At 35.9% G+C, this 16,599-nt stretch overlaps 1 protein-coding gene across 5 annotated transcripts in view; it reads left to right on the top strand.

The window, feature by feature from the left end:
• The window catches only part of ApepP (Aminopeptidase P), a 66,760-nt gene that overhangs the window by 36,033 nt on the left and 14,128 nt on the right, over positions 1–16,599 (top strand). For all 5 annotated transcript variants that reach the window (XM_081761905.1, XM_081761924.1, XM_081761915.1 and 2 more), the window contains exons 8-10: positions 2,718–2,844; positions 7,811–7,960; positions 11,918–12,047. In XM_081761905.1, coding sequence (XP_081618031.1) covers positions 2,718–2,844; positions 7,811–7,960; positions 11,918–12,047 — 407 coding nt within the window. The remainder of the gene's footprint in view (positions 1–2,717; positions 2,845–7,810; positions 7,961–11,917; positions 12,048–16,599) is intronic.

The raw sequence follows: 16,599 nt of genomic DNA, 5'->3' as shown, positions 1-16,599 counted from the left end.
AAATATGATGACTTGCGGTAGCACTTTTCTTCATGTTAAAGCAATGAAGAATAACTCCCCGCAGAAACACTTTATCAGGCACAAAATGCGCCATTTTCAGTTGAAGAAAAATGTTGTTGTTTCCGCTTCAAGCAACTGACATATTCTAAACAAGATGCTCAATGACAGTAGTTTTCAACGCATGTTTGGATCAACGAAACTATGGGACAATAAGCTAGTTACACCATCTTTTGTAAAACCGCACGAATTAATTCCTAGACCAAATATCAATGTTATTAGACATAGTTCAGATCGTGAGGTCCCGAAGGGCTAGCGCCTTGATCGCAAAAGTAATGTTCGAGAGCAGCCTTAGTGAAAGTGTATGAAGATGACGAACAGCCGGCAAAACTATAGAGGACGCAAGGGTGATTGTTGGGGTAATCGTTGCATTCAGCAGCTTCTAGTACGGATCACAATCGCAGCATAGAAGAGCAGAAAACCACTCAAAAAGTGGTTAACTCTAAAACGTATTCCATATAATCATGGACTGTGCTTATAATTAGGAGGAGTAGCAGACGCTCCCAGTGTCACACGCTTCTTATCTGTGTTTAGCAATGCCAGCGACTCGCACCATGCGAATTGGACGATAAAAGATTAGATAAAAATTTACTGATCTTTGAGTCACGATTTATAGTTTCATGGCGTCCCACAGTTGCTCAAAGGAAAATTTAATGACCGTTGAAGATGCCGTAAGCCCTCACATGTTCTCAGAATATTCTTGCATACGATGTGTGCGATAAGTAAATGCGTTATCGCATTGGAAGGTACTAAAGTCTTGGGCGGAAGGGGGGAGGAGAATGGATCATGATGATATAGACCAGGAAATGGCAGACACCAATCAAGATTCGTCTGCAACCGCCGCTTAAACATATCCAACACAGCCTTCCACTTTTGGCAACATGCTCGAGGGCTCCAGCTCCTTACGGAGTTTCTGGAAAGACGCTTACACCTGTCCACAGTATGGATTAAAAACAGCGACTTATCGATGATATATAGAGTGAAAAATGAACAAATGAATCGAAAATCAAGGATAGATCTCTGATTTTCCGTACCAATGTGTTAACTACTACGCTAGAACCAAAGGTGTACATAACACATCATCTCAGAAGTTAAATTAGATATTACCTAAATATAAAGTTCATAGAACAGTCCGGGTAGCATGATGGTGACGCATCGATACAGAAGTCGGAGCTGGATTCGATTTTTGCAGTCTTGCACTTTTTCACGTTTTATCATTGGATTTGCAGCTGGAATTGGTGTGATGTAAATCAATGATTTCTTCCATTCATGATCTATAGTTGCTCAACAAATTAGACTTCCCAGATTTATGAGGTTCATTTGCGTATTCCTTGTACCAAGCCAGCTGTTGGCGTTGCTGAGATGGTGACGTCAGGGGCGTCTGCTGCAATAGACCTTACATACGATTGTGTGAACCATTGTAATAGAGAATATGTTTTCGAGTTGATCAAGGTTCTATTGTGTAGTCAACTGACATGTGAACCTGCTGAATGCAACGGTTTGTCGCTTCTGTCGTCACAATCTTGATACTGTTTCACTGTGACTTCTATTGAACACGCCACTAGTGCCTCCGTTCGTACGATCGAGACACCAGTTGTTTAGACACTAGACTTTACATCTGATCTTCGGTAAACAGTGATAAATCTTAGCGTTTACCCATCATGCACGAACTCTCACTACTAAATGGCTATCTATGCCCGTAGATATGCGCTACAGGGAAGCGTGCTGTGTCATCACGAATCTGAAGTGACAACAAGGTCAAATTCATTATTCGAGGGGGTGATTAAAATCCAATAAGTCGGTACATCATTGTTGCCATTATTATTATTACTACTAAAAATAACATAAACCAGAATAGTATATTGGGGGCTGCGGTGTCTTAGTGGTAGAGCGTTCACGCCTGGCACGTGGGATCCCTAGTTCGATCCCAGCTCGCGTCATGGTGTGCGTAAATTTTCTCAGGATTCTCCTGTATTCTTGCACTTTCTTCATTCCACCATTTTATTCATTTTCATCATCATCATCGTCTCCTTTATCCTACAGAGGGGCACGGTGCCTCAGTGGTAGAGCGCTTACCTCTGGTGCGTGAGGTCTCTTGTTCGATCCCCCGTCAAGGACAGCATCGTGTTCGTGGTATTTCTCCCACTTTCTTATTCCACCAGTTCTTTCATTCATATGCCTTAGTCATCGTCTCCCTTAGCCTAAAGGCCATAATTGTGGGATGTTAAACTGAAAGATTTCATTTAATTTTTTTTCCTTTAGCCTTCACAGCATAACCTTGGGGTGTAACACCGAACGATTTCATTTTCATTTACGGAAAATTGATATATTATGTGCAGTAATAGAGATTTAAATGTAGACTAGTATATATAGATAGTATGTGTGCGTTTACCAAGATAAAATATCTATTTAGGGTAGTGTACCTATGTATACAATAATGTTAAAATAACAGTATTTCTGAGTAATATGAACTAATATTATCTAGGCAAGAGCTCTTTAAAGTAGGTAGATAAGAAATTTTCCTTAGATTACATATTAAAAATATTATTTAATTTTGTAAAAAACAAGTATTTGCGTAATTGTGTTATTCTAATATCAATTGTCCTTTTTTATTATATCAGCAGCTCATGTAAGATGTATATCTTATTGGTTTGTTACAGGTATAATCAATGCACATATCAAGGATGCAGCTGCTGTTTGCTGTTACTTTGCGTGGCTCGAGAAGGCCATCACACGAGGAAAAGTAACTGAAATCTCAGGAGCAGAGAAATTGGAATCGTTTAGGAAGTACGTCACAACAGGTCTTGAATTTTATTATTTTATATTATTTTTCCTAAGCTTGTTAACAAAGTTATTTTGCGTAATCTTTTCCAAATGATGGGAAGAGTACTTTTATGTTAATTTTCTCGAGATATAGAGACAGGATGAATCTCTAACAAAATAGAAATTCATTTCCAAACTTAAATTGTACCCCCCCCCCCAAAAAAAAAAAAAAAAAACCGCCCAGATTGCAAATCTCACCGTGAGCATTTTTTTCAAAGCTTTCTTGCCATTGTCAGCAGAAAACTTTTCAGAATAGTAGTGTTGCTAGACGAACTACATCACTTTACAGTTTTAGTTTTGTAGTTAATATACATTCTATAAAATATTTGGTCTAGGAATTAATTCGTGCGGTTGGTACGCACACATTGAAACTGTAGTACAAACACAAAATACATAAATACCTTAAGAAAAATATTGTCCATCGCTAGCCACCACTTTCGCCCATCTGTCAGGCAATGTACGGATTCCGTGGCGAAAGAAGTCCTCATCCTTGGAAGCGATCCTGTCAGAGACCCATGTTTCGATATCTTCTGAAGAAGTAAACCGCTGTCCAATCAAATCGTTGTTCATGCAATCGAACAAGTAGTAGTCCGAAGGAGCAACGTCTGGTGAATACGGCGGGTGGGGTAAAACTTCCCATCCGACATTTTCTAAATAGGTTTTGACCGGTTTTGCGACATGTGGGCGAGCGTTATCATGTTGAATAATAAGTTTATCATGTCTGTTCTCCCATTCTGGTCGTGTTCTGGCCAGAGCTTGCTTCAAACGCATTAATTGTCGTCGATAACGTTCTCCATTCATAGTTTCACCCGGTTGCAGCAGCTCATAGTACACCACACCTTTCATATCCCACCATATGCACAGCATAACCTTTGCACAGTGAATATCTCGTTTTGGTTGTGATGGACCTGGTTCACCTGGTTTCACTTAGTCCTTTTTTCGTTTAGGGTTCTCATAATGGATCCACTTCTCATCACCCGTAATAATTCGATGCAGAAACCCCTTTCTGCTCTGTCGTTGAAGCAGCAATTCGCAAATGGTTTTTCGTCTTTCAACGTCTCTGTCTTTCAATTCATGTGGAACCCAATGTGACATCTTTTGAATCATTCCCATGGCTTTCAAGCGTTTGGAGACTGTTGTTTGATCAACGCCTAATGCTGCTGCAAGTTGTTCCTGCGTTTGACACGAATCCTGCTCGAGCAATGCTGTCAATTCTTCGTCTTGAAATTTTTTTGGCTGTCCAGCTCGCTCTTGGTCTGCCAAGCCGAAATCATCACTTCTAAACCGTGCAAACCACTTCTGACACGTTCGCTCAGCTAGAGCATGGTCACCATACACTTCCACCAAAATACGATGACTTTCAGTCGCACTTTTCTGCATGTTAAAGTAATGCAGCAGGACACCCCGCAAAAACACTTTATCAGGCACAAATTGCGCCATGTTCACTTAACTACAAACTGGTGTTGTTGACGCTTTAATCCACTGCCCTATACTACGAACGATACGCGATGACAGGGGTTTGCAACACATGTGTGGATACACGGAACTGTGGGACGCTCCGTTCGTTGCGCCATCTCTTGTCCACCCGCACGAATTAATTCCTAGACCAAATAGTTATCAATTAGAAATTAACTGTTAAAAGTTGCTGCATATGCATTTCAATTAATTGAGCTTACTAACGACAGAAAATTAAATAGTCTACTCGTTAATACTTCTCATTTACAATTAATTTTGAAATAGACGCTTGCCTGATGTACAGCCACGAACATTAATAAGTAGAAGTTGGAGACATAAGAAATAAAGACCCTTACCTTTACTTATTTATGTTCGTGACTGTACATGATCAGTTTAAAAAGTCGCTACATATTTGTCTGCATGGTGTGCTGCTACTATTTATTTTTTCGGGAAGGAATAGTGACATTTGAAAGTTACATTTTATTGAAAGTAAACGATAGTATTTACTGGTTTTCTGATATTGATCCTATCTTCTTTTCGCTTATGTTTCATATAAGCAATCTCAGCATCGAAAGTCGGCCATTGCTGTATGTAGCAGGTAGACGATTTTGAACAGCTTGTCTTTGCATACGGGTATGGTGTAGTTTTCGTGCATAAACATTTTTTAAGTACCCCATTTCCTGAAGCGGAAGTCACTAGATGTGATGCTGCACAGTCCACTCCATTAGATTCCCGTTTGCAAACCACTTTTCTCTCTCTGTACGAAATCGTGATCCAGTATTCCTGTTCCCTCGAAAGAATTATGTTCCCTATTGTTAAAAGTTGAGCGATATATTGGAGTTTAACGCCACTTTTCAGCATCAACGCTTTATGAAATCAGTCATACTCTTTAAAGTGGGATCTGAACTACTACTTGTGGTTCTTTCCAAGAAGGTAACCCGTCTGGAAATCGGACCTTAAACACGCGTAGTCACGAAGAATCATTTTTCAAAGCGTTGTGAAAATATGTCAGATTTGTCTTTCAGATGTCATTATTCCGTTTTCAACAGATCATATTGTTCAACACGTCTTGCGATCAAAAATTGATAGTCACATTTCTTACTCGATTTGATTTTAAGTTTAGCGTCTCTTTGCGCAACGAGGCTATAGACCTACGAGCGTAGACCTACAGCTTAACATAAGATCTGAACAACATGAACTCCCGCTGGAAATCGAACCCGGGTCTACCACGCCAAAGGCGTGTACGCTAACCGCTTAACCACGAGGGAGGTCCCCAGTTGTGTTGGAGTGCTTGGTAAGTAAGCACATTTAATCGTAGAAAATACTGTCTCAAAATTAAAGCTGATATTCTTCTAGGAGACAGTAAAGCATAGTTTGCTTGCGTAACTGAGGATAAAAAGTAACTTAGCTTGCGTAACGCGTAACTTTGCTTGCGTTTAAAGATGAGGATAAAAAGTTTCGTAAGCGTCTTTTTAGTTTTCTTTTTAATTTGTCTGTTCTGTTATAACGACTAATGAGAGTAGGAAGTTTATTTTGTATTTAATTACCAGAACAGTGTAACTCATTTTATTCTCATTCATGTTTGATTCAAAATTCTATGTAAATGAAATTTTAGAATAGTTTTATTAGATGAAACTATGGTATATTTTCTGTGTGTAGATGTCCAGAGAAATGTATAATGATGATTACTAAAGTAATGGTAAGTTTGTTATAATAAAATGAGAGAGTTCCTTGTTGTAATATAGAGAGAATTTTCTTATTTAAGAACTTAAACATATTTTCAGCATCTTCCGTAAGAATTATAATTGTACCTTTGTACCAGAAAAAATTTTTTATTATAATTTGAGGGCTCATTTATCTATTGAAGGAAGAAATTTATGAATAATTATATACATAGATTCAGAAATCATAATCAGAAAAGCATGGTAGCTGTGAAACAATATTTTTTATTATACCTTTATCCTTAACGTAATAATAGATTTTTTTAGATTTGGATCCATTGCTATTTGCATCGGCATCTCCCTATCCCTGATAGTTTTGTAGGGATTAATGTTTTTTAAGATTGAAAGGCAGTTCCTCATATAGGATGAATATCTTTACGTGTTTGTCTTTTTTTTAAAACGAAAATTTTCTGTTGTTAATCTTGTTATATAAGTGTCGATTTGACAGGGAATTTATTATTATTATTATTATTATTATTATTATTATTATTATTATTATTATTATTATTATTATTATTATTATTTTATTATTATTATTATTACAGAATTTAACAAAAATTAAAAGATGTAATGTGAATATGTTTTTACATGCGGTATTGATTTTCTAAAAAAGATATTTTATTATTATTATTATTATTTGTGGTATTTTTGATCGATCTTTTGTGCTTGTAAATCTTCGTAATCCAGTTGTAAGACGGATCTTAGAGCTATGTGTGAGAAAATTTTAAGGCTGTTAGTTAATACCACGTTTTCTTGGTTCGTTGCGTGGAGAATACATCCATAAATGACGTTTAAAGCACTTCCTTCTGATCTAATGGCTAGCGCGCGCGCCTTTAGTATACGTGTTCCTGGGCTTGAGTCCCGATGGGAGAACATTGAAATCATTATGGTAGTTTGGATTCCACTTTCAACTGTAGTCCCCATGTCATACAGCCTCAATGCTGGAAAGGAATACTAAACCTCAATAAGGGTTAAAACAAACGAAGTATAATAGTGCTTTGCGTTTTGTTTGTAATATTTAAATTTTGTTCATAATTTGCTGCAAAATAGTGTGACCTTAATAAAACTACAATCATCATGAAATATTTGGAATATCATTAACAAATCAACAAAATAGCGTTGTACTATAACAAGAGAAAGGAAGAAACATAAAAATCGTCGTCTACTCAGAACACAACGTGAGAGCACCTGCATGGCCAAATATTCCTTTTCGTCTTTGGAGCGGAGACTTAGCTTCGTTTGATCTGTAGTGATTTCTATCCAAAATATCGTAGATAGTTCATTTCCCTTGTTAAACCATGTCCATGGGCCGTGTAATCCTGATAAGGCGCTGTAGACTTCAAACAAAGAACACTAAGTGAATCAAACAATTACAGGTACAGACAATTGTACCTGCAGTTACATCTTCACTCTGCTTTCTTTTCTGCATATGGTCCTTTCGCATTATGGACTTTTCTAACTCACTATATTATCCTTGTGATAGATTTATAGATGTAGTCGTCTGCAAGAAGGGTCCATTTTATCTGGACAAACGGTTAAAACAGCCGTTGCAGCGTCGTTCATCTGTATTGAATGTGGTTCATTGCTGGAGAATGCGATGAATGATTCTTGACGACAAATACGATAACATTATTCGCATGCTTATAGCGCTGTGTATTGTTTATGCATAGGAGTGATGACTGCGTGTTGAGATAAGTGTGTTTTGAAAGTTTCAGTTTTCTGAGTTTCTCCTTCTTCTTGTGTTTTTACTGTAGGGAGCAAGAAGATTTTGTAGGTCCAAGTTTCGAGACGATCTCTGCAGTTGGACCGAATGGTTCTATTATTCATTATCAAGCAAAACCTGATACTGACAGGCAAATAACTGCTAATGAACTATACTTATGTGATTCTGGTGGCCAATACAGGTAGGTACACTGTGAATATTATCAACTATGTATTGTGTAAAATGATCTAAAGATTAATGCTAGAAACATTTGAAGCTCCATTTGCTTTATGTTTCATTAAAATGTCTGGTTGGTATAGCATCTTATATTCTCTGTGGTGTATTCAGTGTACTTTCGTTATGTCAATAAACTCATCAGTCATTGCGACAATAACCATATTAGCACCTTTGTACAGTTAACCATGTATGCAGTGAAAGAATTACATTATAGCGATGACCGTTTATAATTACATTCGTAAAATTTCTGCTTTGTAGATGTAAATGAGAGTGTTAAAAATATTCTTAGTTTTCTTTTCCTTTCTTTCTTCCAATGTAAAAAGATACATGGTAATAAGCGTTTTCATAGTGTTGAAACACTTATAACATCTAGGTGTTGGATTTGTATGTTCGCTTAATATTTCACTTGAAGGCTATGTTATTAAATAGTAACACCTACATGAGATTTTAGTTTTATTCATTTCATTATTTGATTATTGAACAAACTTCCATATACAGCTTATAAGGCCAATTTACAGTGGTATCATTAACAATCAGTAATGGCAGTTCTCAGCTGTTGTAGTTCCTTTAGCTCAAAGATATGCATTCATTTATAGTTGTTCCTGCGTCGGCACATAGAATTACAGCATAGCAATATTAACTAATGAAAATCGGAATAATTTTATGGGTGTATAGGTCAATTGGTGAAAATTTTCGCTTACTATGATTATAAACCTTGTAGAGTAGATTTATCTTTCAAACAGTTAGAAAATGCCGAAAGGTATTACAAGTGGAATAAGACAATCTCGAAGAAGTTTTACCATGTCTTACAGGCATAGCTTTTGATTCTTAAAATATAAATAAGATAGTATATATGACTCAAAGTATTTATGAGGATGTGAAGAAAGATATGATTTCTACCTTTCGAGGTATATCTTCACCTGTAACAGTAGAAGACACATTGCGTAGAGGCAGACAATCTATTAGTCTCTGCAAATATATGCTATTAGGAAAGCTAGATTAATAGCATTATATTGACTCAATGCTCTATCCAACAGACAATTATGTATATTATAGATGGTCCTAGGTCAAAGTATATGAATGTAGTTGCTGACAAGCAATTTGCCTCAGTAGGCGAATTAATTAAACGTTTGAATAAAAACTATGTTAAATGAACGTGTTAGAGAAGAACAGCAGGAAATGAATGTTTATGTACGAATTCATTTTATTCCACAAGGAATGTCTTATGGTTTTACTCATACTTCTTGGATGTCTGACCAGACACCATTATTACCTAATATTTAGGGAATTTTTTGTCCATTTGTGCAAACGCATTATGATTCTTCGTATCTCTCTTCGTAACATTTACTACCTTCTTATGAACATCCAATTACAAAGGCCGAGTTCCTTTCATAATGGTGAAATAGATTTTCTTAAGATTTGGGGCAAGTTAAGCAAACTCATAAGCAAAAGCCATACTGAAGCGAGCAAGGGGGATATTTCTAACTCTAATTCTCAAATAGAGATTGACAAAACGTGCGAAAATATATAGAGCCTTATGTAAAATCGTGAAACATCCATGAAAAATGAGAATAAATACAATAATAGTTACAAAAAGAAAAAAGGCCACAGAATTATTTTAACTGGGAGAACAAAGCACAAGGTAGTTTAGGCAATAACCAGAGCATAGGTCAAAATAATTCAAATTCGCACAACTAAATTCGATAATATGTAGGGCTTGCAAATGATCTAGTCATATTGCGAGATTTGGTCAAGCTCCTAAGCAAAATTTAAAGTGAAATTGTCTACGGATAATAGGGCAGGTCTGGTAGAAAATCAAACGCATAAATCCTCATCAGAGTAGAATCAAGGTTATGACTTGTCTCAGATACAGTTACTGGAATTCAACAAAACTTAATAATTGACACTGTGGCTATGATTTCTGCTTAGCCTGAACATTTGGTTCCAGATAATGTGAAGCGTGTAAAAATTATTAGTAATCTCATAGGGGATCTGGAGCTAAAATTATTTCAAACGAAGCAATATTTTGGAAATTTTTCTTAAGGAATAAGTCATGTTTATTGTTTTAGAATTATACCCTTGAATCCTAAACCATTATTGGGATTGATTTTTTTTCTAAGTCATCAAAATGCTTCCATTTACTTTGGGGATTTGACATTGACACCTAAATCGAATTTTAGAAATTCTCAGAAAATACAGTAGAATTTTAATGGAACGTTCTCTTCAAATGTAATACAAACTCTCTTTCTCTCTCTCTCTCTCTCTCTCTCTCTCTATATATATATATATATATATATATATATATATATATATATATATATAGATAGATAGATAGATAGATAGATAGATAGATAGATAGATAGATAGATTAGGGTATCCCTTATTTTGTGTAATTTCGTGTTGCGATACGCATACCCCCGAAATGTATTCTATGTGAACATAAACATGCATTAGTGAAATAGAAGCTCTCTACGAGAACGTTAACCCGTGCCGATTTAACGACAAAGTCATGAAATTACGTTTCCACATTATAATTTAAAATTTCCAACCGTGATAACGGAGAAACTAAAAAAGACAGAGAAACGAAACTTTGCACGAAGCAACTAGAGAAAGGGCGACATCTGCTCGTGTATTGACAAACAGCACCGGATGAACAGTGTTGCCAATACCTGCATATGTTTATTCTAAATCTGACATTGGTTCAAGTAAACGGTTGAAGTTCATTGGGCGAATTTTTATATTATACACGTGATGATTTTGGACACACACACACAAACAAATAAATAAAATTAAAAAAAAAACACAAGTTACAGTATATTAAATAACTTAGGGAACAAACGATAAGGTTTGAATTGAGTTTTTTTAATCATCAATCATGTGTAATGTTTAGGATTTACTCTCAAGCACAGAGTATCCCAAAACTGTAGAACCACCGCAGTAATATGGAAATGTTTCCTTATAAGATAATGCTGTGACCAAATGTATTCTTTTGGGATGAAGGAGGAAGGAAATCTTTCAACCACTTTATTCCTCAAATGGTCGTCATTTTAGACCCTCATACTTTTCAAATGTCTAGTACGGAGAATGTGTAGTTAAGTACATAGTACGCCACAATTCGTCTTCTCAGATGATAGGGAACATCTCGAATTTTTAGGAGTACACCGGTGACTTAAAATACCCCACAGATAAAAATCTAGTGGGATTAAATGAGAGAGCGTGGTGGCCAGCTATTCACCAACGCGGAAGCCAGAGGTCCAGATATTTCCTCACACTATGACCAAAATTTAGAAGTAAACCGTCATATTAAAAGTACTTCGGAAATATTCATTCTTTGTCAAGAACGGTGTAAACATAATTCGATCCAGCAAATGTAGATAGTTCTCGGGGTGAGTCATTAAAGAAGGGTCCTACAAGATTAATTCCTCATATATCATATCATACATATATATAATCTTGCCATTTCCTCTTTAACTGTATGGTTACTCGCTTTCGGCTTTTGGTTCGATTCCCGCTGGGTGTTTGGCGGTTTAAAACCTACGTTAAGCAGTAAGTTCACCTCTCATAACCTCGGTGCTAAAAAATAACGCGAAACTCTAAATCATCCAACTAGTCATATCATCATCGTGGCAAAGGCGACCATCCGAGACGTATCTTACCCAGTGTGGATTAGACAGAACCAGTACCTGGCATTTAACAGCACTTCCCCGAACTTATAAAACTTTTAAATTACCTTAAATAAATGTTGTGTTCGTAGTAGTTTCCATGCACAAGTTTTGTATGAATGGTTCAGACTACATTAATAATATGTATAAAAGAATGGTAGAACTTTGTAATAGTACTAATTGAGGTGAATAGTAATAATTCTGTTCCTTTCTGTTGTAACGACCAAGTATAATGAATGTGTTTTTTTATTGTTTTCCAGGGATGGAACGACTGATATTACAAGAACAATTCATTTAGGAAATCCGACACAGCTTGAGAAGGAATGCTTTACTCGTGTTTTTAAAGGACAGTATGCATTAGCAACCTGTATATTTCCATCCAAAATTAAGGTGAGTATTGTAATGAATTGGTAATCAATATCTAGTTCACACACAAGAAATCAAGCACTTTGTATACATCATACTACTAACTTTTACCTTTACTCAAAACGAAGGTTTAGAGACCGGTTAGCAAGGAGGTAGGGAACCAGTTCTTTACCGCAGTTCTTTATAGAAGATCTAGCTAGTAGAATAGGTAGAGCGCAGAACTCACTCAGAAGATTGTGCGTGTGGAATAGATAGATATAGTGTAAGTTCATAATGAACAAGGAAATGATTTCCTCTTCTTTTGCTGTTCTGAGGCCTTCTTAAGGTTGTTTCCTTGCTGACATTGTGTCATTTATGTTGAAGGTCTACGTTGCAAGTAATAGAAAATAGTTCATGACGTGTAATAGTGAGAAACAAACATATAAATGTAAAAATTAATGAATCCGCTGTTGCGGAGTGAAATATTCTGTTTTTGCTATAAATTTTGAACCCTTCTACCTCCTTATTATAAGCATTTCAGTCACAGTAACATGATGTAAAAAGCCTTGTTCGAGGTAGGTACTAACTCGGGCGTGATAGTATAACAAAGATCACATTCATTTTTTAGATTTCCAGACTATGTTATGGATAAGTGTCGGAAGTCTTATAGAAATCCTTTGTCCGTCCGTCCGTCTGTTGACAGGTATCAGAGCAAAAACGATAAGAGATATTGAGATGCGGTTTTTTGCAATCGATTCAACGTTCCAAGAATAAGTTCCAGCTTCTTCATTAACCCTGTACTCAAATCGGAAGTAGTTCAAATTAGCCATTTCCGGTTTCAATGTTTGTCACCATAGAACGGAAACGGAATAGTTAGCGAGAAGCTGTTTTTCGCAAATAATTCAGCGTCTCAAGAGACCATATCGTCACAAGCCGCTGCACTGCCATAACCGGAAATAGTTGAAATTTACCACTACTTCCGGTTTCAGTACTGATTTCCTAGAGCAAAAACGGTAAGAGAGATCGAGATGCAGCTTTTTGCAGTCGATTCAGCTTTCCAGGAGTAGTCTCTCTCCTCCCTTAACCTTCTGTTGAATCCGGAAGTGGCTAAAGTTAACCATTTCCAGTTCAGTATTTATCACTATAGAACAAAAGTAGTAATAGATAGCGGCAAGCGGTTTTCTGCAATCGATTTAGACTTTTAAGATTACATACATTACAACCAGCAACACACTACAAAACCATAAATGGTTGAAATTTACTACAACTTCCGGTTTCAGTACTGATTTCCATAGAGTAAAAACGGTAAAGAGATGTCAGGATGCAGTTTTTGGAATCGATTTAGCTTTCCATCTATTCAATCTGGAATTGGTTCATATTAATGATTTTCGGTTTCACCCTTTATTGCCACAGAACAAAAACAGTAAGGTATAGTAGATAATGGCTTTTTGATACGCATTCAGCGTCCGAGAAACATATTCTATCTTTTATTGTATTAATCTATTGCAACCAATAGTTATAGATGTACTACTTCAAGTTTGAGTATTGAATTCCCTTAGTTAGAAGTCTATTGTAGTTTCACACTATGAAAAAAAATATTAATATAGATTGGCAGCAATTAGTTTGCCAATTCAAAATTTTGTAAATAGGTAAATTTTTGTGATTAACAAAATTGAATTAAGATCCATTGCAGACCTCGAACAACGTGATTTTGCGTAGCGTGGAACCAATTAATCGCGTTATAGAAAGTATTCTTGTGTATCCGTTTTGACCATTGAAGCCCGTAGGATTTTGCATATATACTGTATATATATCAAAGAGTATTGAAAGTTTGTGAATGTGAACTTTTAACCAGATTGACAGAACGTAGGATATGGGCGATCGTTCTTTTATATTATGTACTGAAGAAGGTGCTATATACTAAAGTGCATGTAATTGGAATTTAATATATTATAGCTCAGTGGAAGAGTGTTTCGAACTATGGGAATGCAAAGCTGTCGAAAGTGTACTTCGAAGAAACACTGCTTGAGAAGAAAACTATCACACACACAGTAAGGTTTGCAGACTATATGAACACGTTCTCTATCGACACTGTCGTTTGTTTACGATATTCTCCTCATCCTCCAGTAATTCAAACACTGAGTACAGTATTATGGTATTAGCCTATATTTCCAATTATAACTAATGTATTTACTGTGTACTGAATACAGTTACTGCATGAGCTGTGAGTAATCTAAATTCAGGGTGTCTGTCGGTCACGAAAGTCACGAAAAAGTCACGAAATAAGAAAACGGTCATGAAAGTCACGAAATTTAGTTTTGGGGTCACGATTTTTTTAACTGTACAAATGTAAGTACAGATTGAAAAATTTTGTTCTATAAAATGTCAAATTTCAATAACAAAAATGTCTATCGTCGGCTTCAGACGCTACCAAATCGCAAGCAAAGTACGTTTCTATCGCATGGAGGAAAATTCGGCCTAATTCGCTCTTGAAAATACTAGGAAATTTTATGATTTGGTAAAGGTCACGAAAAAGTCACGAAATTTCATTTTGGAATTTTAGTAGACACCCTGAAATTTGTGTAACCTCTCGGTAATGGACACCTCTCATTTACGGACAAATAATTTTGTCCTATCGGTCTTTATTTAGAGGTTTCATTGAACTTGGTAACTGACGGAAATTTCAGTAGTTTGTTTATGTAAATTGATATCGAATACACGAGATCAAATCGCATTGGGATTTTTTTTTTTTTTTTTTTTTTTTTTTTTTTTTAAGTGCAGTTCAATGTGTCAATGTGTTTGGTTATGATTGTTTCAGATGTCTAAATTGCTGACTGACGAGTGTAAAAAAAGATTTTTGACTTGATTGTGTAACTTATGAAGGCAGCTAGTTTATATTTACAGTGCAGACAACTATTACCTGGTTATTTTATTAAACCAGCATTACATATGCATTATTTCTATAGTCGTTCGTACCTTCCAAACATAAATACAACTTCTTATTCTATTTACACAAAAGGCATCTAATCAACTCTATGGTATGTGTGAACTAGTTATTGTTAGAATTCGCAGAATCAATTCAACAGGCAGATACGGCTTTTTTATGTTATTTTTACAGGCATCGGCCAGCAGTTCAAACTTTTATAACCCAATCTCACTACACGATAATGTACAGGAACAACAAAAGCACGTAGCTAGTAGTGTAAACAAAAAAGAATTATCCCAAAGAGTTTCACGAGAGCTCAGCAGAAGAGCCAGGTATTCTCCTTACTTCTGTCTCGATTACAGGTAGCTCGGTTATGCGAGGACGAAAAAATAAAGAGGAATCAACTGATTTTTCTTATATTGTATTCTGTATAAGGGTCAATTCAATGAAATTCCAAAGAATGCAAAAAGGGTAGGAATAAGCCGAAAATCAAATCTGCGTTTCTGGCTTACCATATGGTAGCCACTGCGATGTTGAGTGATAGAGCACATGAAATACATTGTACAAAATAAAAACTACTCATCTAATTGTATTCCGAGAAACTGAAAAACTTTTCGACGTTTGGAATACATAGGCGAGCATCGTTTTTCGATGATTATGAAGGCTTAATACATGTTATACAAAAAGTTCTTCACATGCTATTAATTTCAGTATAAGTGGTAATTTTAAATTTCATAAATTTCGTAAGCAATTGACTTGAAACAAATTGAATCCAAGGCAATTTTTCAGCTACAAAAAGAGGTGGTTTAATGGAATCAAATCTGGTGAATAAAGCATTTGTGGTGGTAAATTATATTCCAACGCACCAATTGCAACATTGTCGTGGTGCAAGATGAGGCTTTTTATTGATAAACTTTTCTTTCGTTATTGTTCCTTGCAATTGGTTTAAATCTTTACAATAATATTTAGAGTAATTGTTTTGCTTGGTGGACCTTTTGTTTCTCAAAAAATTAGAGCCGTAATCTCTTTGGAAGACTTCACACACAGGTCTTCTTGGAAGTGGTTTGGTCAAGTAAGTCGCGATATTTGTCTTGCAGACAGTTTCTCCATGTACAATGTTTTCATCCAAATGTGCAGTACTCGTTCATCTCAAAATGCCTAGAACTTCTGCGTTATTACTCATCTTTAATCAGTGGTCCTGTAGTACTATATCGTGCACGTTTCAATAATGTGAAGTATTGTGACAGATTTCGGTAGTCTACTTGGTGGATCGTCCAGGCTTTCACATTGGGTTTAAACCCAGATGTTCACTTGGCGACAGTCGAGAATCACGAGTAATTCAGAGTATTATGCAAATACGTGTAACTATGTACAATCAAAAATTAATGTAATAAATACGAACTATACAACCAGAATTAATATGTTTGCTGTGTATGTGAATCATAGACCCCTTTTCATGTGCTGTCTTGTTTTTTTACTACTTCTACATTGTTTTAGAAAGATTATCGATGTTATAATAAATATATGCGGGTCATTCCATCTTAGATCGTCCAATTTTCAAAGGTCTTCCCAGTGACCATAATCGATTTTCGTGAAAAGTTGTACACACTAGCTGGATAGTATCAAGAGATAAAATACCAAGTTTAAAAGCATTCCTGTAAATAAAAACCA

This window comes from Thermobia domestica, chromosome 1 (genome assembly GCF_964235325.1).
Source record: "Thermobia domestica chromosome 1, izTheDome1.hap1.1, whole genome shotgun sequence".
Taxonomy (NCBI): Eukaryota; Metazoa; Arthropoda; class Insecta; order Zygentoma; family Lepismatidae; genus Thermobia; species Thermobia domestica.
This window is presented reverse-complemented; position numbering and strand designations above follow the sequence as displayed.